Source organism: Aplidium turbinatum, chromosome 15 (genome assembly GCF_918807975.1).
Source record: "Aplidium turbinatum chromosome 15, kaAplTurb1.1, whole genome shotgun sequence".
In the NCBI taxonomy this organism is placed as follows: Eukaryota; Metazoa; Chordata; class Ascidiacea; order Aplousobranchia; family Polyclinidae; genus Aplidium; species Aplidium turbinatum.
In genome coordinates, this window is record NC_137486.1 from 5893352 (window position 1) to 5919443 (window position 26092).

Here is a 26092-nt window from a genome sequence, read left to right on the forward strand (position 1 = left end):
TATTCAAATAGAATTTTTTAAATGTCTATGTTAATTTTAAAATTTGCTGTTTCAAAAAAAGTTAGACAGTTACATAGGCTGTGTAATGTGTATAACAATAGCTGAAACTAAATTTATTAGCTTAGTGTAACACTTTTTTATCTACATAATCGGAGCCTGGATTTTACCAATTCTTTGTTGTTGTTTTTTTGCTGTTAAAACTTTGTGAAACCAACCGCAGAAATGTATATTGGTCTGATGAGGCTGAGAAGTCGGCTACACTTAGCCTTATACCTGCAAAAGTACAATTTTGTTACACAAATTGTCTTCCGTGCTTCAATATCCTTCTCACACATCCTATGATTTATTTTGATGAATAAAAACGTCAACTTGGTTACGTGGCCCTGTGACGTTTCAAAGACGTCGGTTTGACGTCAGTAAAAAGCGGCTGCTGCGTCACTACAAAACACTCAAGGTAGGTTGAAGGTAGACACGACGATTTGCAGCATCCTTTCATGCACGAAAGGCATAGGCACCATACATAAGTGTCACGAAGAGATTTTTTATGCTTCCAGAATACAGCTTATAGCCTACTGTAGGCTACCTTTGATGAGCTGCAGCTAACCAATCAGATAGGCTACTACCTAACCTATCTCATCACTGGTGCAGTAGGCTTGCTTTTAAATTGCAGATATAGAAAAAATTGCAGTCATTCTAATCTTTTCGACAAAGTGAAAATACCAACACACGACTTTTGTTCTTATCGTCTTTTCCAAGCAGCAGTTCAAATTCTTGTCCACAGATATAGAAACCGTTGTGTTGGTGTATTCTTAAGGAAAGTTGAGATGTTTGTATGTGAATTTTTTGTTGTTGTCAATGTTTGTTTTATGGTTATTGTGTACAATTTGGATTTCTTTTCCATCACTAAGGTAAGGTAGTTTATTGCACACAGGCATCATAGCTCGCTTAAAATCATAGTGTACTCTCCTCACAAAGCTGAGCTGACAAACATGCATCACTAAGCAACACTCTACGTTTTCAAAGAAAGTCACTTTCACAAATCTTTTCTTAAAATTGCAAAAGGACTTTGAGTTAAGGAAATATAGCACAAGGAAATATTCTTTTACTTAGAAGCCGAAAATCATTTTTGCATAAAACTTTTTCCTAGTCTTACAACCAATCTAGTAGTGAATGTTGTTCACAATTTCAAAGAAAGACTTCCAGAAATTTTACTTCTTGGCAAAATCAAACAACTTCAATTAGTGTCATATTAATGCAGAAAGTAGATTGACTTTCCAAAAACTCTGTAGAGTTCGGGAACCTAACTTGAACAATCAAAACATGGAAATAAAATCATTAAATTTCTTCAAGCTGACACACGATATCCATTGAAATGTTATTATTGTTCGATTAAATCCGTTTGTAAAGTTTCGTTCTATTTTCATCAATTCAAGGCTAATTGACGTTAGCGCAAAGTCTTCATTCAAAGTTGAAAGCGTACCAGACTCTTGATGGACTTGTACATCATATAATACAAGCTGAAGCAAAACTTTGAAACCTATAGGAGTGTATATAACAGAGTATATAGTGACATAAACACTGATCTTTTCCTGTTCGAAACACGCCTAACGTCTTTGACACACACGCGTGCTGTCGGTTGCGACGTGTGTCCATTTCACTTCGGAGATTTGACGAGTGTTACAAAAGCATGAATTATAAAAAGGTAATATTGAATTTCAATATTGGACCCTCGGAATGAAGACTTTTCATTTCTTTGATGAAAGCTACCAATTAACAGACAGCACTCCTTTCTTGTACGTGACTATATCGAGACGAGAAAATTCATGGTCGATAAACCATTCTGGCGTTCTGTCCAGCAGTAATGCTTACAAACAAGTGGACTATAATAGACATAGAAAACTTCTTGGTGAATTCATTGGTTTTATTTTCGTACGTCATCATAAATAAGTAAAACTGGGTTTAAAAAGGAACAAACAAACCAACGAGGAACTGAACACGATTTCTGAAGGAACGGTATTTGGATTGCGAGGAAAGAAACACTTAAACTTCCGTAATTTTCCGATTTATTTCACCCATAAACAGTGCAACTGGAGGTTTGTAGATGAAACACATCAATGACAAACAGATACAATCAATCAAAGAAACCTTGAAACAAGATGATAGCAGCCGACACGTTCTCGGTAGAGCCTGCCGCAATGGCCGCTCCGACAAGTTTTGCCGCCATTAATTCTGCCAGACAGCCTTGAAACTTTTCCGATTCTTCGCTTTGGGATACTTCTTCAACACTCGCGTCTTTATTATTGGGATTGCGGGAATGGAATAAGTGGAACAAGTGCTGGGGATGACTTGCCTGAATACAAAATCAACAATTAATCAACATAACCACCAAGCAAACTTAGAAACCAGCTCAGTGGCCAAAGGGTGACGCCTTCAGCTCTAGCTGGTAGATCTGAGAATTCCAGGTCGTGTCATCCCAAAGACTTTAAAAACGGTACCGATTGCGTTCTATCTTAAGGATAAGTCGGTAATAATGTGGTGACATCGTAACTATGATACGCTACAAAAGTAAAAATGAGCCTTGCCGCTAAAAGACCTTAGCAGTTGTAGAGCGGCAACAAATAAAACATAACATTATTATTGTTAAGCAAACTCAGACGTTAACTTTATCATAGCGACGTCCACTAATAATATCCACGTCGCTATAATAGCGACGTCCATGTTAACTTCATTATAGCGACGTCCACGTAGGTTCATAGACTTTTTCTTGTCCTATCCAGGCTGACGCCCGGTGGTTGAAGATTTAGATTAAGTGGAAAGAAAAGCGAGGAAGCCAATCTTCGTGTCCACCTTCAGGCATGTCATAATGCGTTCTGTAGCTTCATAGACTGAATCTGTGCTTCGCAAATTAGACTTTGTCATGTGCTGGAACCTTCTTCTCCGCTTTAAAATCCCGTTTAATTTTACAAAGTTACAAACCGACTCTCACCGTGGTTGAAGAATCTTCTTCGTCATCATACTCCGCTCTCTTCCTCTTGACAATGACAACCTCTTCAATCCCGTCATGACGTTCCTCATCTGCTTCGGTGATACTTGGAAGATTGCTTTCTCCGTCCCTCTTTTGGCGATCCACTTTAAATAACTCATCTTCTTCAAGAGGCTGATCTGGTTCCAATAAGTGAGGTAGAAGAGAAACATCTGCGAAAAGACGTTGATTTTACACTAAGTCCCATCAACCGATACGCTCCTCTTTGTTGCATTTATTTCCCAACGATTTGATAGCAAACACACTCCTAAAATAGGTTTGTAGTGTTTTTTTATCATTAATTTCAAAGGTGGGATGGCGCAACGAATAAGGCGTTGATTTTCCAATTATGCAAACCGGGTTCGACTCCCGGCTCCAGCTGGTTGTTGAAAACACCGCTTACCTCAAACCTACGGTGTAATAAATTGGGTGGGCATACAGGGCCGGATTTAGCTGATGTGGGGCCCGGAGCACTTTTACATCGGGGGGCCCCCCGTGCGAAAAACTACTTCTATCTTTACAACAGCATTAATCCTGCATTGCACAGCATTTTGTAGAAACTTCAAAGGCCAAAAAAAACACACAAAATCACATTTTTTTTCCACGTCGGGGGGGGGCCTTCAAAGGGGGGGCCCGGGGCATCTGCACCCTCTTCCCCCCTCTAAATCCGGGCCTGTGGGCATAATTGCTGCAGAAAAGGAGGCCGAGAGAAAAGAAGTGGCCACTTCTCGTACCGGAAACTTGAATTAAGTATATGGGACTTTACCTTTTTTAATTTTAAACAAAATCAACAGAACAGAACAAACTTCAATGTTTTCGACGCAGCATTGCAAAAAAACAGCAAGAAATCAGTGAAACATATTTCATCACAGTAAAAAGTATTTTAAAAATAAATTTTACTGTAATATTTATATATAAACGTCTATTTCCATATAAAGTTTTCCATGGTCTGGCGGCGCGTAGCTATTTTGACACTTTGCTCGCGCATCATAAGCCTGCCAGAACTTTCCTTTCCCTATACATCAATTACTCATAATATGTGGCCATTTACGTAAGACGCAGTTTGGCTACCGCAGCTTCCCTGTTGTTACTGCTGGAATTATTTAGTTACTTGTACAAATAAATCTAAGAATATAAACGAATTAAGAACTCGCTTGAAAACATTCCATTGTACAGAACATTGTGATTAACTGTATTACTTTATCACCATCGTTATGTAGCCTATAGCGCGCAAGAGCATAGTTTGCACTGTGGTGTAAATGCCATCGTTATTATTATTATTTACATCTTTGCTGGCAGATATAGAAGTAACATTTGCTTTTTCAAGAAAGTTAGATTTGTGTAATGCCTTAAGTTTACTTCAACATTCCATTGGTATGATGAAGGATATAATTAGCAGGTCACTCAGTAGTAAAACGTGCAAAACGCCCGTTGTTGAATAAATGCAAAAATTAAAAACTTATGTAAAAGACATCATGCAAAGTGTCTTATTGGAATGTTACCGCTGCATAAAATTAGGTTTACAAGCAAATAAGTCAAAAGACTGAGTTCAAACTACCGCTGCACGTGTGCCACAACACACAGACGCTCTTGCTCTAGCAATTAAATGCAAAAGAGTCCATGAGAAAGTTGTTTTTAAAATAGCACAATGCTACCTTCAGGTCACCAGCAACGTTACCAGAAAGCAAATGTGTCACACCCAGACAGCAAATCTTTACATCGAATCAACGTTTGCGAACATATTACAATATCGCTTTCGCTGGAAAGGACACATCGTACCAGGCTCATCAAACGAGGCTCCATACCGACTGGGAGCTAGAGACAGGGAAAATACCACACAGACGACTGACGATCTTCGCATACCCCGATAATTGGAATCAAGTATGGGATTAATTTTACCGCTTAAACCAAATCAAAAATAACCTAGAATGATGGAAACGACTTGCCAGTGACAGACCAACTTGGAGAAGGAAAGTTGACGAAGTTAGAAAGTACAGTAGAAGGATCTTTTGAAAAATCCAGGAAACAAAATGCTGAAGAATAAAGAATAAAACTAAAAAGAAAAACTAAACCAACCAAGCCCCCCACCATCTATACTGTACCATGCCACCTTTGCTCATGTCTGTTACAACACAGACTCGACCGTTAAAGTCACGTTCGGTATCGATCTTAATACGTGCCTTATCGGAAGACGAAAGCAATGCTAGGACACGAGCCGGAGCCGACGACGACGAAAGTAACTGGAGCTTTTCTTAGCAGCGATGGGTGGAAATGAACAGCAAAAAAAGTCACCAGAAGTTAAAATTTACAGTGCAAAAAAAAAAGGGCTGCTGACGCAGAAATATTGCATCAAACTTGGACCGAATATTACAGGACCAAAAACAGCGCTTTAGAGCCTAAATTTTCAATAGATTAATATTTTATGTAAACCCCCAGTCTGCTAACGCTACCGACAGCAAAACAACCGTTTTTTACATTGATTCAACGTCTGCAGACGTTGAATCAATGTAAAAAACGGTTGGTTTACTGTCTGGGTACATTAGCCTATATTCTCATCAGTTGAATAGCAAAGAAATCTCACCTGACCGAGAAGAGTTGTCGTCAACCAACAACAAGTTGCTCATGTCAAACAGTTTTGTTCGGTTGATGATGTCAAAAACTTCTTGGGGCTTAAATAATGACCACACGCTCTCTGTTGCTATGACAACAAACTGAGTATCCCGCGTGATGGGTGCAGTGGATGTGTAGGGTTCAAAGGTCACTGCTTTCTTCAATTCAGGATCGCCATGGTTACCTAAAAAAGCAAAGTAATCGATACAAAAAAGCGACCTGAGCCGTCACCATAAGAAAATATTGGTATGTCGTGCAGTACAAAGGTTCAATGTGTACAAAATTGTGCAAAAATGAAAGCAAATAAATTTGAAAGCAATCCAAGCAATATAGATTTTTTTATACTTAAAGATATTTCTATGACTCAGTATCGCCACTCAACAGAAACTATGCATGATCACCTAAGCCTCTAGTGGTCGCTAAAAAACCATTGACGGTTGTACAGTTGCCACTTCCAACTATTTGTCCTCCAGCTTGGACAACCCGAGCGCATTCTTCCTTGTTTCTAACCGTATGGCACTGAGTGAGGCGATATGGCTTCCCAAGGTGACACATGTATGCCGACACATTCCCTGAAAACAAGAAAGTTTACAAAGCAGATTGTAAGAGAAACTTTTAACTAAAAGTAGTTCTTTTAAGATGGTTTGGTTTTTGAATCTTTATCCTCGGACTGAAAAAGCTTTAATTTGTTATTCATGGTAGCTTCGCATACTTGTAGACACAGAGGCGGTTACCGAGATTAACAAAGTGAAGTTTTCCGATTGGTGAAGTGTTGTTGCCGGGAAATTATTCCATTCACTAGGTGCCGCAGAATGGAGAGCAGTCCTGAAATGCGTTGCTTAAGCGCACATCACGAGAGTCGAACCAGCGCCGCGTGATCTTGAGCCGGACGCGTAACCACTGAGCTAACGGGGCGGACAAATGTTGCATGTGTTCAGGGGTCACTATAGAGCAGTGGCTCTTAACTTTTTTCTTGTTGGCATCACACTGACGTCACCAATCAGTTTTCGTACCCCTTTCTTGAGTAGCTGTTTAGTGTTAGCTATAATCTTGTAACAGAAGTTTGAAACAATAAAACTAAACTAGTGCAAAACTTATGTGTGCCCTGGCTACCTGCGTTAGATACAAAAATTCTTCCGCTAGAACATTTCTGTTGCTCAGTCACCTTGTCTTCAGTGTTGCCCGTTGTTGCTTCTAGAAAGAGATAAAGAAAATGGACTATCTGAATCAATGGAATTATTGTTTCAACCGACCTTTTAGTTTAAATTAAAAAGTGTATAATATTTTACTTTCTTAGGTGTGCCAATGACCCGTTGATACTGTATGCAGTCAGCATTTCATTTTCGAAGCCTCGTGCTCTAAAGCAATAGACTGCAACTCTACAGCCAGACGTATATTTGTCCTTCTATGCTTAAAGCAGTTTGAATTTATATGGTTTATCCAACATTAAAATGTTTGAGTTAAACATAAAAAGAAACTTAAAAAAATTCGTTTGCGCAGCTAGTCTACTCATTAACTCGTTCGAGTTTATTCATCTATGTTTAGTATCCCTTAAAAATAAGCTACAAACAAACCTGTAATGTGTTTGTCTGCTCCACTTTCATCGACTTCGTCAGCTATCAAGAAAGTAGCCGCGGAACAACCACTCCACCGAACCCTGATGTTGAACTCAAATTAATTTCGCGTTGGTCAAGCTGTTATGCAACAAAATCTCACTGAAATTTAAAAGCAATATTGCTTTTCGGAAGGCAGCATCTTCACAAATGAGCAATGAGCGACAAGACAACTGCTTTTTTAAGAATCAATAATTCCTTCGACGCTTTGTAGTCTACAGAGCTATCCGCCTCGATAGCTCAGTTGGTTAGCGCCTGACTTCGTGAACGAAGAAGCTTCACGATCAAGCGGCGTTGGTTCGACTCTGGGGGTGTGCGCTTGAGCAGCGCATTCTAAGGATTGCTCTTCATTCAGCGGCACTTAATGGATGGAATAATTCCGCGGCAATAACACTTCAACAATCGGAAACTTCACTTTGTCGATCTCGGTAACCGGCCCTGTGTCAGGAGCCTCTACAAGTATGCGAAACTACCAGGAATAACCTATCAAGGCTTTGTCAGTCCGAGGATAAAGATTCAAAACCAACCAATCAAACCAAACCAAATAAAGTTGTTCAAGTCTGTTTACATTGAACGAAAGGTGATGTCACCAAAATAGAATGCCTTGAATACTTGAACAGGAGTCTAGTATGAAACCAACAAGCAAAGAACTTTCCTCAAAACTATTTATTCATTCCAAATAATAATACGGACAATTTTTTTTAACCAATATTGAGTTCGTTAAGGCCCATAGTAAACTACAGTGTGAGAAGGCTAAAAAGTTTAAAATCTTAAAATAAGTTTTAATATCCTTTGTATCTGCAGAATTACTAGCCTACCTTGAAGTTTCATCGATTCCCCAGGAAAGTTGCTCGTCCATTGCCTTGTACGCTTTCTTGCAGCCTCTGAGTATGCGAGAATACGGAAGCAAATTAGATTTATTTTCTTTAGAGGGAGATTTCTCCTCTGAATTTGCTTCTTCTGTCATCATTGCACTTCTTCCTTGAACTTCTGTACGGTTTGCATCCTGATCTGTAGACCTACTGCTCCAGGTCCGAGTGACAGGGTTATTGAGAAAATAGGACCTTTCTTTGGCAATATCTGCTTGAAGTAACTGATGAAATGTTTGCCCGGTCTGCCCAGCAGCCGCAGATCCAGAGTAGCCGTCATACAAACCAATGAAGCATGACCCGAGGTTTTCACCTTTGTGTGATTTTTCTGAAACAACAAAAACAATTCTACTTGAACAACGAAAATTTACGTAAACCTTTTTTAATTACAGACTTGATGGAACTGATGAGTGGTTGAGGCTATGCACAGTTAGTGAACAACTACAATGCAAAGCATGCCAAATCCACCATAGAAAATAAGCAGTCTTGTTATTCAGTTTTTGCATTGTCCATTTTCTCTTGCAATTTTTACTCTATAATTCGATTTTGGTAAAGAGGTGATCTTATTGAACCATAGATAAATAAAAACTTAACAACCAGACGGCATTTAACAAGACATAGAAATATTGCGGGCATAAAAAACTTGACGATTTTTGAAGGCTTTGTTACATCAACTAAACTTTGAGTGCCTTACCGAGAGACAGCAGCTGGGGTACAACTGTAGTTCTGTCTTCCATCGTGTCCCTGTGCTGGATGTTCGTGGCATGGCTGGTGCCTACAGATGCCACGCAATTGGGAAGATTGTCAAATATGAAATCACTTTTAATGTCTTCAATCTTTTCTGGAAACAATCCATTGATTAGAAGTTATCAAACAAGCCTTATCACGTCACTTGACAATTCAAACGTCATAGAAAAAGTTCTATAGCCTAAAATACCAGAAGATTGTCGTTGAAGAATATTGTCGTAAGGAAATACCTGATAGATTTTTTTTTCGTTGAAGCAAAAGTGCAGAATTTTTTAAAGCGTTGTTGATTTGTCGTTGTTTCATGTTGTTGTGACTCATGTTGCCAACCTCCTCGTGGTGAGTCCCGGTAATTCACGTTTATGAACCGAATGGCAACAACCAGAGATCACAACTGACAAGGCACCCGGGGTGGTAAAAGGGTAAACCCCTCGGCCCCGGTGTCCAACGAGAACTCATCCTCCTGATCCTGAGCAAATGCACTTTTCAGTGCAGGCGGCTCTACCTGTCGTAAGGGTCGGAGTAACACTGTTGCAGTTAAACGTGGAAGGCCTAACCAAAGCCAAATGCAACATTTTGAAACACCTAACACAAAAGCACAATGTTACAGCAACCCTCCTACAAGAAACCCACACCATGGAAGTATCGAAGTTAAAAATCAGTGGATATACTCTGGCAGCTTGCACCAATAGTAACATTCATGGAATAGCCACACATGTGAGGAGCCCTGCTAGGTGGAAACCGATTGCTTCATCCAACTCTGACTGTGAAGTTGAATGGACAGCCACTGATATCAAAGACACATCTGTGCTCAACGTATATAAATCACTAAATCACCTGCAAGCTAACTCAATTCCCGCCTTCGCTCCACCATGTATGTATGCCGGAGATTTCAATTCCCACACCACAACCTGGGGCTACCGCCGCTCAAACGCAGATGACATAGCGCTTGAATCATGGGCATCAGTCACTGGTATCCAGTTGCCGTTCAACCCCAAAAAACCAAATAGCTTTTTGTTAGGAAGATGGAAAACAACAACCAATCCGGATCTAGCCTTTGCCAACCTAAAAGAATCTTTACCAGATCGCAGCATCCTTAGCGCCTTTCCTAAGTCTCAACATAGATCATCGCTCATCACCCCTGAAAGCCCATTCAACCCAGTCTCAAGCAAACCTGCGAAGAGGTGGAGTTTTCGCAAAGCAAACTTGACCAAGTTTACACTCTTGGTTGAAAAGAAAACCCGCCACCTTCCAAAACCAACCTCTAACGGGCTAGAGAAGTCTTATAAAGCCTTCTGCAAAACCTTACTCATGGCTGCAAAGAAGTCCATACCCCACGGTTTCCGTCGTCAGTTTATCCCTACCTGGGATGAAGAATGTAACAAACGTTATGATGCGTTCCTGGCTTCAAAATCCGGTGAGGAGACATCCATGACTGCCACTGATCTGTTGGATCACCTCAACTTAAACGCAAACAACGTTAGGAAGATACAGTCCAAGGAATTGACTTCACCCACATAAGCAGAGGATGGAAAACTTTTAATCGCCTTACAGGCCGCGACTCCAATCCTAAACAATGCCTTCTGCTAATTCCATAGCGCAACAGCTCCTATAGCGAATAGCAAATGTAAAGTGGTAAATAAGAAACACGCCCTTGCAGTGAAGCAGGCATGCAGTAGGCTCTGGAACGCCCCAAGCGCAGATGGCCATTTGTCAGCCCCCTATAGCACCAGAGAACTTGCATCTGTCATCACGCAAGTTAAAGGCGGGAAAGCACAAGGGCCCGATAACATCCTTCCAGAATATCTTAAGCATTGTGGCATCAAATGCTTGGCATGGTTGAAAAACTTCTATTCTGCTTGCCTGACCCTCCAGGCCATAACAAAAATCTGGAGAAAGGCCACTGTAGTGGCAATACCTATATCAAACAAGCCAACTGATGACCCCAAGAGTTATCGCCCGATATCACTACTCTGCATCCCATACCAGGTACTGGAACGGCTTCTGTTAACTAGACTCGAACCAGTTGTTGATTCTCAGCTGCCTAAAGAACAAGCTGGATTTCGGCACGGGCGCTGTACTAGTGTACCACTCATCAAGCAGTAAAGCTGACCGAGGATATTGAGAAAAGCTTTGAGAAGGGCAACAATACAGGACTGATATTGGTGGACCTCATTGTTGCTTATGACACTGTGTGGCACCAAGGGTTAACACCTCCGCATGATCCCAGACAAAAATGTAGTGCGGTTTCTCACAAATATTGTGGCAAATCGGACCTTCTTGCTGAAAACCAGTGATAGGCAATGCAGCCGGCCCCGTCGCATAAGAAACAGTGTTCCGCAAGTGACATCAGTGACATGCCAGAACTGCGTTACGCCAGTGCGGCTATGCTGATGAACTGGCGCTGAGACTTCTTTCTGACAAGTAGCCTATTGGCATGTGGTAGAGGAAGCACTCACTGACGCCATCGGCTAAATCGCAGACTATCTGGGGTTGTAGAGATTAAAATTGAGCCTGGCAAAGACTACCGTTACACCATTTCACTGGTGCAACATGGAATCCACGCGCCAACTGTCAATCTTTCTTGTCTGGAAACCCTCTACCACACAACCCATGCCTCACTTACCTAGGAGTGAAATTCGATTGGCAATTGACCTATAAATAACACGATGAAGCCCTTCATGCTAAGCTATCAGCACGCAAGCAACTTGCTGAGATGCTCAGCTGAAAAATCCTGGGGTGCTAGTACCTCCACACTCCGTACAAGTGCTCTTGCACTTGTTTACAGCACCTCCGAATATGCTTCTCCCACTTGATGCCGCAGCGTACACATTAGCAACATTGACACATCCCTCAACACCACTATCACAATAATCACTGGCTTCCTGCTTCTAACTCCCACTGACTTTCTGCCGGTACTATCAGCCATTGCCCCAGCTAGACTGCATAAGGAAAATCACGCACATAGTATGGTTTTAAGCTGCGTCAAGGGATGACCACCGCCTCAACCAGCTGGTCTTAAAATCGCACCTCCGAAGGCCCCAGCGCTTTGATATCTCGACGCTGTTTGAAATAGTGAATAGAAAGAAGACGTGAGACCAGTTCAATTCACGGTCCTTGCCAATATCAATGCTCCACTAGGAGCAGAACTACCTCGGAAGGAATGAAAAAAGTACAATCGCTTGCGGACTGGGGTGGACCATTTCAATAGCAATATGCTTCAATGGGCCTTGTCGACTCATCATCTTGTGCAATGTGCAATTTTGTGGATGTGGCTCAGATTTTCAGACTGCATACTACATTACAATTTGGGTAGAGAGGTAACTCTTTTAAACCATAAACAGACATAACTCAGCAACAACACTACATTTAACATTATAAAAACAAAAAACAAAAAGCGAACGTTTTCGGCTAGTCATCGGCTAGTCATCAAATGTTTAGATTTGACCACATTTTCGCTGTGATACTATATGATTCTTTAGCATTTCTTTTAAAAAAATGTATTTTTCTTATAGGCTTGAAAAGGGCTATATGACTAGCCGAAAACGTTCGCTTTTTGTTTTTTTATAATGTTAAATGCAGTGTTGTTGCTGAGTTATGTCTGTTTATGGCATACTACATTCTCTACCAATATCCTGTATGCCGACCCAAGGAGATACCGTACATGCAGAGTAGACCCAACAACGCTCGATGAACACACAGCCCATTGGCTGCTGCGCCTGAATATAACAACGTGAACTTCAGCGGCCTTAAACGCAAGAAGAAGTTTTATGGTGGATACACGCATGAGACATGCAATGGATACACGGAATGCTTGATGACTTCAATTAAATACGTAATTTGGGCCTCATCAGTCATCATTCATTCAATTTACACGTTTTGAAGTTGGGTGACTTAATCACTTAATATTGATTTTTTTTAAACCATAAACAGATATAACCAAGCAACAACACTACATTTAACATTATAAAAACAAAAACAATAAGCTAACGTTTTCGGCTAGTCATACAGCCCTTTTCAAGCCCACAAGAAAAATATTTTTAAAAGAAATACTAAAGAATCTATCACAACAAAATTTTTTTAAAAGTAGGCCTATTTCTTTTAAAAATATTTTTCTTATGGGCTTGAAAAGGGCTGTATGACTAGCCGAAAACGTTAGCTTATTGTTTTTATTTTTATAATGTTAAATGTAGTGTTGTTGCTGGGTTATGTCTGTTTATGGTTTAAAAAAGTTACTTTTCTACCCAAATTGTAATGTTGATTTGTCCAAAAAATTAAATCGTTGATTAAAGTTTTTTTGGAAAACATTCTTTTAAATGCCCTGCTTTCTTTTAAAATTTAGTTTTAATATTTACAGTGTTAACAGTTTACAGCTTTACAGTTTTAATATTTACAGTAACTGACTTCTTGAGACATCACCTGCGTGCTCCTTTTCATTGGTATAAATGACTACACTGCCCAGTTTCCTTTTTTTTCATTTTTGTATGTTGAGAGATGACTATATTGGAGTTTAACGCCTATTAGGCAGTAGGCTACTTTACTGTAACAGTGCTAGTAAAACACAACAATCTACTTTTTTACCTTTGTCATCAACAGTAAGGCCTCCGTCCTTTGTTTTTACTTTTTCTATAAAAGGGTACAGACATCTGGAAATTGATTTTCCATGGACAATTTCCGAGCGAAGAACTTCGAACGCTTCGTCCAACCTAAAAATATAAATGAAGCGATCTTAGTTGTTACCTACCGGTACCTGAAGTCTGAATAGATCAAAGATGATAACCTATGAGGTGACTATGAAAGCCTGAACAAGTTTCTCCAATTATGATAGTTTTTCATTGGTTTTCGAACCACGATTTTAGGTCTACAGTCACTCAGTCAAGCTTGTACCTTTCTATTCTTGCAGAAAGAATGGAGTCATCATGTTTTATGTGTTGTTTCCGCATCAGCTTCTTAACAATCGCTCGTCTCCGCTTGAAAAGTACATCCAGAGTACGTGGAGCTTTTCCAACTGCATGAAAACAGTTTAAGGTTTAGGAATAACAAAACTGTTTCGTTCACATAAATTTTGTCTAAAAGTCCTAATTTGCGAATCAGTGAATTCTTGGTCATAAAAATGTTTGATAAAAGTTGTTGGCGTTCACCTTTTATCAATATTGTCAACAAATACAGAAGATTCAGACAATTATTTAATCTTTTCTTGAAGCTTTTAAAATATAGTTCACAATAAATCATGTATTGCCCTAGGCCTACAACATAGTATTTTTTTTAATTTTGACCTTAACAGGCAGATTCCTCCTTATTGGATTCATCAGAATGTTGTTATTAAATGGAAATTTAGATGATGTAATTCGCACTGGCTGGGATTATACAGCAGCCTACAGCATTACAGCAAAAATTTTGCATATATATTATTCAATTACTTTGAGCTTTGAGGTTCTAGTACTTGAGGGTACATTGGTTTCTGCTGTTAGAATATGAGTTAGTTTGCAAATACAGTATTACAAAACCTAATGAAACATATCTCTTTTGGGAAGTGGTTTTCACAGTCTTTGTATGTTCATGCATGACCTCATTCAAATCATGGTGAAACCTGAGAAGCTCTTCAAAGATGTTCTTGCATATGAATTTTAGTGCTTAAGTTTTAGTACTTTTTCTTAAATCTGATCATTCATGAACTTCCTTCAAAATTTTCATTTAAATCATTGCTGTTGGCCTAATCCTATATATTTGGTAAAAAGAGATCTTCTATCTTGTTTGCTCTTTATTTTAGTATGGGCTTGGTTGGCGCAGTCCTACTTTTCTCACCTCACAGCTAAACTAAGGGGTAACAAAATAAATGGTTTAGGCTATTAGTGTTTTCCTATTAAAATCATAATATAAGCTACTTCATAACTTCTATTTACTGACTGTTTTGATGAGGATAGTAGGACCGCATCAAGCTTCTACTAAAATAAGAAACAATACAAGACAGAAGATCTCTCTTTATCATTGCTAATTACCTTCTTGATACTTCAGTGTTTTCAGTGCATTGTGAAAGTTTTGATGGTCACTTTTCTCTAGTGCAGAAACTTTTTGAGAGCAAGTCAGACAGTTCACAGACATTCCTTCAGCTGTGACATTCATATCTGACTGACTGTATGACCAATGTCACAAAAAACAAGATCCTATGCTATGGGTCTAATCAAAACAAATGCAAGTCATGAGCAAGGCGTTACAACGAAATTGAATGGTTACTTTACAACACATGCCAACTAAACAAAGCAACATGAAATAAAAAAATACTAATTAAATGTGACGCCATTCATTTATTTATTGAGATAAAAAGATTCGTTTGTGAACAGCAAGTAATTGCTAGCAAGTTATAATTTCTTACAAAGCTGTATTATATATATAAATCTCTTTTGCATTCAATTGACGATGATGTGATTGAAATAGATTATACATATGGCTTTAAAAAATCTCGATTATTTCACTACTAGGCAATGCTTTTTTAGCTAGTAAAATCTGTCCTTTTTACATTAACTTGATGTTTGTAGATGTTGAATTAATGTAAACAGGATCAATTTTGTTAGCTGAGTAGAAAACGTCATATTGCATTGATTAGTTTGTTTTATTTCTGACCATTAGTCTACAACGATTTCTAATCATCATTTGTCACAAACCAGTTAGGCAATAGGCAACTTCATGGACGTTTGTTCTTAATGATAATTTTGTTTCATTGACAGAAGTCAGATTGTTGCATGCTTGAAGTTATCTTACTTCAAGTCTAATAGACAAAAGGTTCATACTCTTATATTATGTAGGCTATGGCATGAACGGCAGATACTTGCAAGACAGTGAAAACATTGTTCAATAATGTAACTACAACTACAAAGTAAAATGCTAATAATCTCAATGAAACTTAAACAGTTTCTTATAAATAAGCATGAAATGCTGCATTGTTCTATAAATCATATATTGTTGAAACAGTAAAAGACGTTTTTTCACAGTTTATCTCCAAGATTCGTGAGTAATGTTTCTACTATACTGAGGGTATGTGTCCCGGTAACGACCATAAACATTTGCTGGAGTAGGTCTCTGGCCATATTGATCCAGCTTTGGTTCTTGCTGCAAAGTATAACGCCATGACTGAGTGATTTCTGGCTTAAGATAGCGCACAGAATAGCCACTGAAGTGGAAGTACTTTGGGTCATATTTGGGAAGCCGAAACTCTCCAGCAGAGGATATAAATCTTGACCAATCTTCTTTGGAGATGCTGAGCATGTAACGATTACTTGAAGGGATAGTGTGAGTGACACCCTGTGGGTAATTTGGAACAGTTTTCTGTAAAGAACGGCCAGTAGTAGTGATTTTTGCTCCGGCCAGTGGCTTTTCAGGTTTCTTAAATAAGCTGCTAGTTGCATTTTGAAAGTCTCTTGGGCCACATGTAGTAGTGGTTCTGCAATGCTCATCTGGCAGTTTGTTGCATACTGTATGCATATCCATGCGCCGCAATGTTGGCAAACGTGGATGATATATGCCTTCTTTTACTGCTGCCAACATCACCCTTCGAAAAGGTGGGTAGTTGTAATCATGATTATATTGCAAATGTGCATTTGGATGTGGTTTGATTGAAGAATCCATAACAGAGTTTGGATTATTACAAAAACAAGGCCTTAAACTATGAAATTAAAGAGTTAATAAATATATTACTTCATGCTAAAAAACTGTTATAAGAGCCTAACTTAGCTAATTCTTTTCCTTTAACAATTTATTCGAGTTTCCTCTAAGCATCAAAAGGTAGAATACCTTAGGCTAGATGTGGCTACTTTTTCAAAACGTAGCTAGGCTATGCATATTTCTCACACTAGTGCTGACAGATAAGGAATTCTACACTAAATTTACAAAAATTTGAAGCTGTTGAAGACAAAAATTTGTGAGATGGGAAATTTTGAAGTCCTGAGTAGGGAACTAATCCCAACTCAGCCAACATCTGTCATAAAGCAATGCTTTTTGATTGTAACCATGACAACCAGTGTACAAAAATAGCTGGCCTACTTAATTTTTTCAAAAACGATTCAATTCAATTTATTTTTCATTGCTGGCGCAAATATGTAGAGAACGGTAGAGTAAACACACGATTTCGAGAAGCTTTAAAACTTACTATGATAAGAATACTATTTAACCAAGATAAAACTTTTGCAAGACAAAAGCCACATATTTGTTTGACTCAAATTGTCTTAACCTTTAGGTTAAATTCAGTTTAGCAATTCATCATAATTTCTGAGCAACTTGAACCAACACTGTATTATAATCACTGATCCCATTAAGATTTACATGTACCAAAAACATTATTGTAAATTAGCTTCACACACCAACTATCTACGGGTACTGCTAAATGTAAACCAAAAAAGCTGCAGTGGCCAATTTGTTACAAACTATGTAAAGCCTACTGATTCATCATCAGCAACTAGCCTACCCATAAATCAATAAAAGTAGGCTACTCTAACATAGTTGCAAAACTTTTAAAATGATTTAAATTACTTAGCCGACAGAAAAAAATCACTTTCTATCTTAAAACGCCAAAACAACAAGACCAGTGAAAATTGGGATTAAATCCAATTACGGTATGGCCTAGGCGTAATAGTTCTATGGATAGGAGCTATAGCCTAACTGGTCACACAGTATGCTAGGTCGTATTACCCTGATTGTTTTGTCAGCTATTTAATGTTTAAAACGATATGCTTTGAGTAAAAACAATGAATATGCCATTTGAGAAGGCAATTTTTGCAAAAATCCTAAACCCAAAACAATGAACATAAGTAGGCTATAGGCTACTGAAACAAAAGTTTCAACAACAAAAGGTTACCCAAGGCGTCATAGCAACGGATATAGAGCGCCACCTGGAGAGAAAGAAACCATTGTAGGGGCCCGTGATGAAGTCAAGTCAATTTTATTTTGTTTTAACAGCGTCATATTTTAACAAACAAGCAGAGTAAATGTAATTGTCAAAACAATGCATTGTACAACTGTTGGTTAGATTATGGCGCAATTAGGATGGTAGCGAAAGACCATAAGCACTGCTTATGATTGTTTTTTTCCTAGGCTATAATATTTGTTTTTCTCCTAGACTATAATATTTGCGTTTCTTAAAAAACTCATGTGTTGTGATCAAAAATAATTGATAAATCATTTTATCCTCAATAACCCAACCGCAGCTTTTACCAGGATTCTGTTCAATGGCGATTGATGGCTTTCAATTTTCTCCGTTTTAGCAAAACGTTACATTATGACGTCAAGTCGGTGATTTCATCAACAATAACTTTTAAGAAATAGGATCAGCTTCAAGTTGCTGTGAAATAACAACTATTCAATATCTCCGCAATTCACCTCTATGACGAAATCTTAACATTAGTTCACCCTTGTCGCAAGCATATTGTCATCAAAAGGCCGAGTGGTTAGCGCGTTGAGCTCGCAGTCGAGAGCCTGCATGTTCGACTCCAGCCACCCGCACTGCTGTTGTTTCTCTGGGCAAGAAACTTCACGATAATTGCCTCTACTCAGTGATCGATTTCGAGTAATGGGTATTGGGTAGCACCAAATTTAAGTCATAAATAGAGTAGACAACCGGAAACAGACATTGCCGTCGGCTGCAGCGTGGGTCAGGTGTACGTCGGAAGGCGTACACCGATGCATAGCGCTCAAGTCCGCTTTCCTGCAATGCAGGATAAAGATAAACAAACAAACAAAAACGAAATATTATTCATTTTTGTTAAAGATCCTTCTTCGTTACACTTTGCAGCAATATTTATTGAAACTCTTGATCAAGACTTATGTAGCCAAAAAGAATTTGTCTACGCTTAAAGCTCCTTGATTTTTTTCGGACATTTTTTTTTTTTTTCAATCTATATTTTATAAATGCAAACAGCCTCCCTCACCACATTTAGGTTTATTCAGACAACAAACCAGCTCAGTGGCCGAGAAGTTTCGCGTTCGGCTTTCGTGCCAGTCGATCGGTTCCAGATCAGGTCATACCAAAGACTATAAAAAAGCAGGCCTACCGATTATGTTCTTAGGGAACGTTTAAATATTACGTAACGCCTTCGAGGGGGGGTTTATGCAAAGCGTTACGTTAGCGTCACATCGGGGGGGAGGGGGTTCAAACAAAACGTTACATAACGCTTTCGAGTACGGAATGGTAGTTTTTTGTGCTGAATTCGTAGTGAAAAAGCGTTACATGGGGGAGGGGGGGATTGAAAAAAGCGTTACGTTGGCGTTACATGGGGGAGGGGGGGGTCAAAAATTCGGAAAAAAAGCGTTACGTAATATTTGAACGTTCCCTTAATTGAATAACGCAGTGAGAATAAGTCCGGTAATAATACGATGACGTCGTAAATAAGATACAAAATTAAAAAAGGGCCATTACTCTAAAAAAACACCTTAGCAGACTGTTGTAGAGCGGCAATAATAAAACCATAAAATTACTATTATTCTCACGACTATTAGCTCCTAAAGAGAGTCAAACGAAAAAAATGCAGCTCCGTGCTGTGGAAAACTTTCTCCTCGCAATAGCCTACTGTAAATCAAAAAAATAAATTAGCTAACTAGATTCTAGACCTCAGCTGAAATGTAGGGGAAGGTGGGGTTAGTTGAGTTATGTTTCAGATTTTTCCTTATAATTTTTTACCTATTGTAGATACACTTATCAAAGTCTAAGTGAAACAAAGGTAACGAAGTATGCTTGCTACTACCCATTTATTAAAATGCTATCTCACGTTTAATTGTCATTTTTATTACCTTGAACACAGAGCACCGTTTGACTCAACTAACCCCGCATGCAGGGTTAGTTGAGTCAGTGGGTGGGGTTAGTTGAGGCGCAATGGCATTCATGAGATGCATAACTTTTTGGGGCTATGGGGCACCGTCCCCATCTGGCACCTCTGATCTATGCCATCAATGAACGTTTATTGTATCCAGAAGTGGGGAATAACCTATAGGCCACAAGAAATATTAAAAATACCAGGCGGGCCACATGGCTCCTCCAAATTCGCCCGTTTCCACAAACTTTTCATAAAAAAAGAGTTTTCACAGCAACCAGTCACAAATTTTCTTCGAATTTGCCCGACTTCATGCCATTTCTCTAAAAAAATTTAAAAAAAGGTCTTCACCGCAACCAGGCCCAAATTTCTCTCGATTTCGCCCGACTTCATGCCATTTCTCTAAAAAAAAGGTCTTCATATCGCCCAGACCCAAATTTCACACGTATTATCGAAAGTGACATGAAATCTAATACTTTTCATGCTCCCACAGGCCACATTATATTGCTTTGCGAACCACATTTGGCCCGCCGGCCGTAAGTTCCCTACCCCTAAATTAATCACAAGTGGACATGTAAAAACAGCACTGTTGTCGGTGCACGCCAAATGTGCCCAACTGTTGCATTGGATACATGTAGAACTACTACTTCCACCATAGGAGGACAGCACGAGTTGCATCAAGTGCAGCAATAACGAATCGAGCAATTCCAAGAGTATTGATGGTGCCGATCATAGTCACCAAATCTCCTTTATCCCTAAAAACAATAGACCCAACTTGTTTCATGCCTTGTTTGTGGTTTGAGCAACCCATCTTTACTTTAGAAGCATCAGCTCCAGTTTCATTTATCTTCTTCAAACATCTACGAAACGTTTCTTTGTCCACACCAACTCTTTCTGCTGCCTTTCTTAACGACATACCATCTTGCACTAACTTCAAAAGTCTCCATAAGCCATTGTCCACGACCAGTTTTTTTTATAATTTTTAAGACTTAATTTGAAAATATTTTAAAGCTAAACAGAAAAGTAATAATCAAATAATAGCTCATTTTGTCCAAGTAACTGAATTAATAATGCGCGTTTAGCAATAAAATTCAGAAGTAAGATTTCAGCAGCCTGCAACTTGAGGTAGGGTTAGTTGAGTCACTGCCTCAACTAGTCCCGCAGCTATTGACTCAACCAACCCCAATCCTTCCTCGTGACAATTATTGAAAGTATTATCTATACGTAAAACTTTATCAGTTTTACACAAATGCACTGTGCATAAGATAGCTATAAACTATATGAAACTTCGACGCTATCTTCGCTTACGCCTATCATAGCTTCAGCATCCTAATCAACTTTGAGCTGAAAATATTTACTTTTTAGTCCAAAAAATGGCATTTTGCTGAGTGTATAACTTACACAGCTGCTAAAACAAGATGGACGCAGTTACCCATAATGCTTATTATTTCAAGCAATTAATCTTCACGAAGTCATGCTTGGGTTAGTCAGAAAACAATGGTGACTCAACCAACCCACTGACTCAACTAACCCCACCTTCCCCTATTGGAACGATAACAACTACGGTAAATTGAAGAAGTACACAGTGCAATAAAAACGCGTTCTAGCCCCTGTCGCATCTAGGCCTATATCGAGTATTATTGATGATTTTACAAACAAAAATTTAAAGGCTAAATCTACAATCCTCAGCCTATCATTATGCACCAGTGAAGATGCTCTAGTATTGGAATATGCTTTAACGGCAAATTGACACTTTGCAGGCACTCAGGCAGCAAATGATTCCTGTCGCAAACCAAACCAAGCGTCAACAGATGAATGAGATTTGTACTTCAAATGGCACACTCCACGTGAACTATCAGCTCACATAAACTAGGCCTACCATATTTTCATCGCCTAAAAAGAGGCCACGTTTCGCCAGAGGGTAAAATACAAGTAGAATGTTACGTAAGAAGAATTTTTTACATCCTTTTGAATAATTATAGACCTTTGCAGCAAAAGTTACAGCAAAAAACAGACAAGTTTGTTTGTTTCTCGAAAGCCGATTTGTGTGACAAAATGTGATGTGATAATGTCATAAAAATGTGACAAATCAGGCAGTATCTGCAGTTAGCCATGCCTTAACTTTTTTCAGAAAAAAAGGACCAGCTTTAACGAAATCATAAAATTACTTGCACGAAATGTAATTGAAGTTGTATACAGCTGTTAATGAGATGCTACGGACAGACTCAACTAAAAGACTGTTTCTTTCCCTGTAGCCTACCATTGTGGCCAGGCGCGGATCTAGGAGTTTTTTTTGGGGGGGCCCAGAAAATTTGAAAATGAATTAAAAAGTAAGAAAAAGATAAAACAGATAGCCTATGAACAATCAGTGGCGTAGCCAGGAATTTGGGGGGTTTTGACGGCGCGTTTGCCAAAGACGACACCTAGCGGCGGGGGGTCTGGGGGACATCCCCCAGAAAATTTTGAAAAAATTACTTTGAATTTGGTGCATTCTGAGAGCACTTTCAACAAAAATATGGGTATAAATATTCCTGTAAAATGGTGCTGTCCGGTGGCATAGCAAAAGGATAAGATCATGTTTTCTTCGGCATTTTTTCGGTAAGAAAGCTAAGTCTCTATGTTTTCTTGTTACTAATTCCTTGCTGAGATGTTTGAATGTTTGGTATTGGCAAAACTCGCTCTTTTAATGCAGTTTCGCTTAAAATTAGGCACACTTTGTTTTAGAGACATGGAGACTAAAAGCATCATTCTCAATCTCGTGACGTCACACGCGTGCCAAAGGAGGGTAGTAAGTCCGCTGTGGGACTAATGTCAGCTGTTTAGAAGCATATCAAACCATTCAAAAATTTCTCACAAAATTTCGGGGGGGTCCCCCCCCCATAGATCCGCGCTTGATTGTGGCTGTATCATAGATTATAGTCATTCTACATTTGCACTCACATAAGTTGTAAGTATCCATGCCACGATTTATTTTGAAATAGGCTGTATGTCATGCATAGTGGACTTCAGATTAATTTTTCGATTCGCTTTACCTGACAAATTAGCCAAACTATTAAGTTGGTAATCAGCAACGTTTACAAGCGCTGAATCAAAATATATCTGGGTAATACAAAATAAATCTGGGTAAAATAACTTAATAATTTATTGTAAAAGTGTGAGAACCTTAAAATGTAAATATGTCAAACTCTTTTGCAAGTTTTTGCTTTTTTTAATGTTTCATTTCTTTGTGATTTACTCCATTTTTTAATTTTCTTATTTTTTTTTTAATTTGTCCAATTTTTTATTTTCATAAATTGGATGATCAAATCTCCTCAAATGAGGAAATTTCCTCACAAGAGGATTTGCAGTTCCACTCGCACTCATCGCTGACCATTATTTGGCTTTTAAGACAATCGCAAAGCAATGTGGTAGGCTATGTTTCAATGAACGTCTAAGCAATGTAGTTATGTTTCAATTGTTTAGTACGTCAATGTTTTTTTTGAAAATTTAGAAATCAGAATGTTGTGTTGGTACAGAAATGGTTGGAAATTACAAAAAAGTCACATAACAATGAAATCCTGTTGAAAATATGAGCAAGAAAACTGAAAATGTAAAAAAGAGGACATTTGAGCATTTTTGGGTGTCCTCGGAGGACAATATATTTTTCTTCAAAAAAGAGGACAAATCCTCTTAAAAGAGGACATATGGTAGCCCTAACATAAACGCATTTTATGATTGATACTAGATCATCTCGCAGTCAGGCACGGATCAGCAATGACAAATCGATTATATTGAAAGCAGCATTATGGTAAATGACAGTGGTAATATGAAAAATGTTATTGACCCTCAAAAGTGAACGCAAAACTCCTATTTGAACATCTATGTAAAGAAAAGTTTCACAATGACTTTTAAACCATTTTTTACAGACATACTGAAAAACAAAAGTAGCCCAGGCTATATACTTTTTCGTTAATGCCACAAAACCGGTAACTAACTTCTATCAAGCACCAGTGCAATTCATTCAGTTTGAGTTCACAAATTGTTTGACCATCACTTGCTTTTAATATTGGCTTTGAATCTTTATCCTCGGACTGACAAAGCCTTGATTAGTTATTCTTGGTAGTTTCGCATACTTGCAGACCAGAGGCTTTTGACGTGGGGCCGGTTACCAAGATTGCCAAAGTGAAGTATTCGAGTGTTGAGATATTGTTGCCAGGAAATTATTCCATCCATCAAGTGCGGCTGAATGGAGGGCAGTCCTTACAATGTGTTGCTCAAGCGCACACCCAGAGAGTCGAACCAGCGCCGCTTGATCTTGAAGCTTCTTCCTCCATGAAGTTATGCGCTAACCAACCGAGCTATCAAGAAGGACATCAGTATTGAAATCAATGCAAAGCCACTAAACTTGCACTTGTAAATCTCATACTAAAACTTGTAAATATTCATATTTTGTAAACTGATTATCATGTCAATGACAAAATACAACACGGTTAACTTAAGATAAAGAATATTAAATTTTGTCACTAGAAGTCCAGCGAGCTATCACAGCATCACGTTCAACAAACGATGACAGGGGCGGTGTTGCACCAACAACAACATCCTGTGACAAAGTTCCAGTCTCAATTTCTACTGAAGATACTTCGCTCTCACCGGATTTCGTTGTACGGTCATGGTGCTTTTGCATCACGTGTCTTTTGAGGTGATCATTTCTTGTGTATGCTTTGGAACAATAGGCACATTGATATGGTCTATATCCAGTGTGAATACGTACATGCCTCATCAAGTCATACTGAGACACAAATAACTTTTCACAGTACACGCATTTGTTTTTCAATTTCCGCACTTTCTTTACCGCTGTAGGTTGTTTGCTAGACTTTTTAACTTCTTTTGATTTGGTCAAATTGCTGGTACTGTCTTTAGGCAATCCAGATACATTAATATGACCATTATAGCGATGTAACAACGATGAAAAAGGCCATACTCTTTGTTTGGAATATTTAATTGGCTGGATTGATTTACTCCCAAACACTCTTGCTGAAGGTTTACTTGTTGTTGTTGAATGAATTGAAGACTTTTCGTTTGGTTTTGAAAATGAATCCACCACCAATGAATGACTGGTATAAGCACTAGGGGAAGAACCTTTAGCAGAATTTGTTGTTGCAACAACCAAAGTTCGTTTATTCTGACGCAATGAAGAAGATTCACAATCAGTGCGTTGGTAGTTTTTTATACCTTTGGAAATTTTTATTTCAACTGGTCTTGAAATTTTGAATAGCTTGCTATATTTTGGGTTAACGTCTTTTTGTTTAGTTTTGTTCAAGCTTTCTGAAGGTACAGCTGTTTGAAAAGGTTCTAAATTTAATTTGTCCCAATCACGACTTTCAGCCAAGAGGTTAGGCAAACTTGGAGAATCATCTGCAATTAACTCATCCAAGGTCTGTGAATTTTTTTCTAAGTTGAACGATTGTTGATATTCATCAAGACCCGCAGCATTACTTTTAGAGCAAAATGAAGTCCCACGTGGGGAAATATCTGTATCATTCCAAGATGGGGAACAATCACTAAGAATTGCATTTACAACATCCACTTTAGAAAGCAATACATTTTGTAGAGTGGAGTTTAACTTTCTAACTTCTTCTTTCATTTCATAGCGAAAGCTTTTCAACTCTTCCAAGATTGATTTCCCCAGCGCATCAAACAACAATTTAAAATTTTCTGTTTCAGCAGTTTCACACAGCTGGATGTCAAAATCATCCATTATCATCAAATATCTTTTTAAGGATAAACAAAGCTTTATAAATTGAACAAGAAGATAGTAACCTAAAAAGTCTGAACATAAAGAAATGTAGCTAACCTTCCGTACGTGAAATTGTGCATGAATTTTAAATTGATAGTTGATGACAGCTCATTTGTAACTGTATGTAAGAGAGACATAAAACCGGGCATTGCATATAGCCTACATGACACTTCCATAGTATGAAAATCCAAATATAAAACATTTACACGCTCTTCAGCTAATATTTTGTTGATAACAGGATAAGCTATTTCTCATTAATAGCTCAAGCAGTTCTTAATACAAAGCACAATGTTATGCAGAGAAATTACATCTCAATGATATTACAATGACAAAAAAAGTTTTTGTTACACTTCAAAGTGGGATATTTAAAAGATTCTAATCGATACATATCTTTGAATTTTAAAAATTGAAAGCATCAAAGGTTAGTGTGTATCATCCGCAGTGTATTCTAAACAAACGGGGTCTAATAAAATCTTTCTATTCTGTGAACCTACCCAGTAAAATGTCTACTTGAAGCGGTTGACTGTCTCGTCGACTTCTGATGCTTTTCTGGACAGTAAAACGTGACTAAATGTAAGACTGGCTTTTCAGCATTGATGGTAATAAAAAAGAAGGCCAGAAATAAACTAATAGTTGGGCCAAATCTAAGGTGTGCTCCAGTA

General features: G+C 38.5%; 3 protein-coding genes across 5 annotated transcripts; all 3 read right to left on the reverse strand.

Annotated features, from left to right (window-relative positions):
• Nucleotides 1-1907: 1907 nt before the first annotated feature.
• Nucleotides 1908-17646, reverse strand: LOC145784314 (protein phosphatase 2C-like domain-containing protein 1). Of its 3 annotated transcripts, XM_082596109.1 has the most exons (12): nt 17541-17646; nt 14858-15035; nt 13746-13866; nt 13440-13564; nt 8809-8955; nt 8064-8442; nt 7207-7289; nt 6746-6826; nt 6034-6204; nt 5604-5816; nt 2987-3195; nt 1908-2350 (listed from the first exon to the last, which is right to left on the reverse strand). In XM_082596109.1, the coding sequence occupies exons 2-12, from the start codon at nt 14979-14981 to the stop codon at nt 2132-2134; spliced, it is 1872 nt and encodes a 623-aa protein (XP_082452235.1). In that variant the 5' UTR covers nt 14982-15035; nt 17541-17646; the 3' UTR covers nt 1908-2131. The 3 variants fall into 3 exon arrangements, with proteins under 3 accessions (XP_082452235.1, XP_082452238.1, XP_082452237.1); XM_082596112.1 differs by lacking the exons at nt 13746-13866; nt 14858-15035; nt 17541-17646 and having other exon boundaries at nt 8809-8950; XM_082596111.1 differs by lacking the exons at nt 13440-13564; nt 13746-13866; nt 14858-15035; nt 17541-17646 and adding an exon at nt 9092-10405.
• LOC145784315 (sperm microtubule inner protein 8-like) lies at nt 15035-16603 on the reverse strand. Its single transcript, XM_082596113.1, has one exon. It carries the CDS (start codon nt 16479-16481, stop codon nt 15849-15851), a length of 633 nt encoding a protein of 210 aa, XP_082452239.1. The 5' UTR covers nt 16482-16603; the 3' UTR covers nt 15035-15848.
• A 3743-nt stretch (nt 17647-21389) lies between the features above and the next one.
• On the reverse strand, nt 21390-25433 carry LOC145784357 (uncharacterized). Its single transcript, XM_082596160.1, has one exon. The coding sequence runs from the start codon at nt 25395-25397 to the stop codon at nt 24144-24146; it is 1254 nt and encodes a 417-aa protein (XP_082452286.1). The 5' UTR covers nt 25398-25433; the 3' UTR covers nt 21390-24143.
• Nucleotides 25434-26092: the final 659 nt, after the last annotated feature.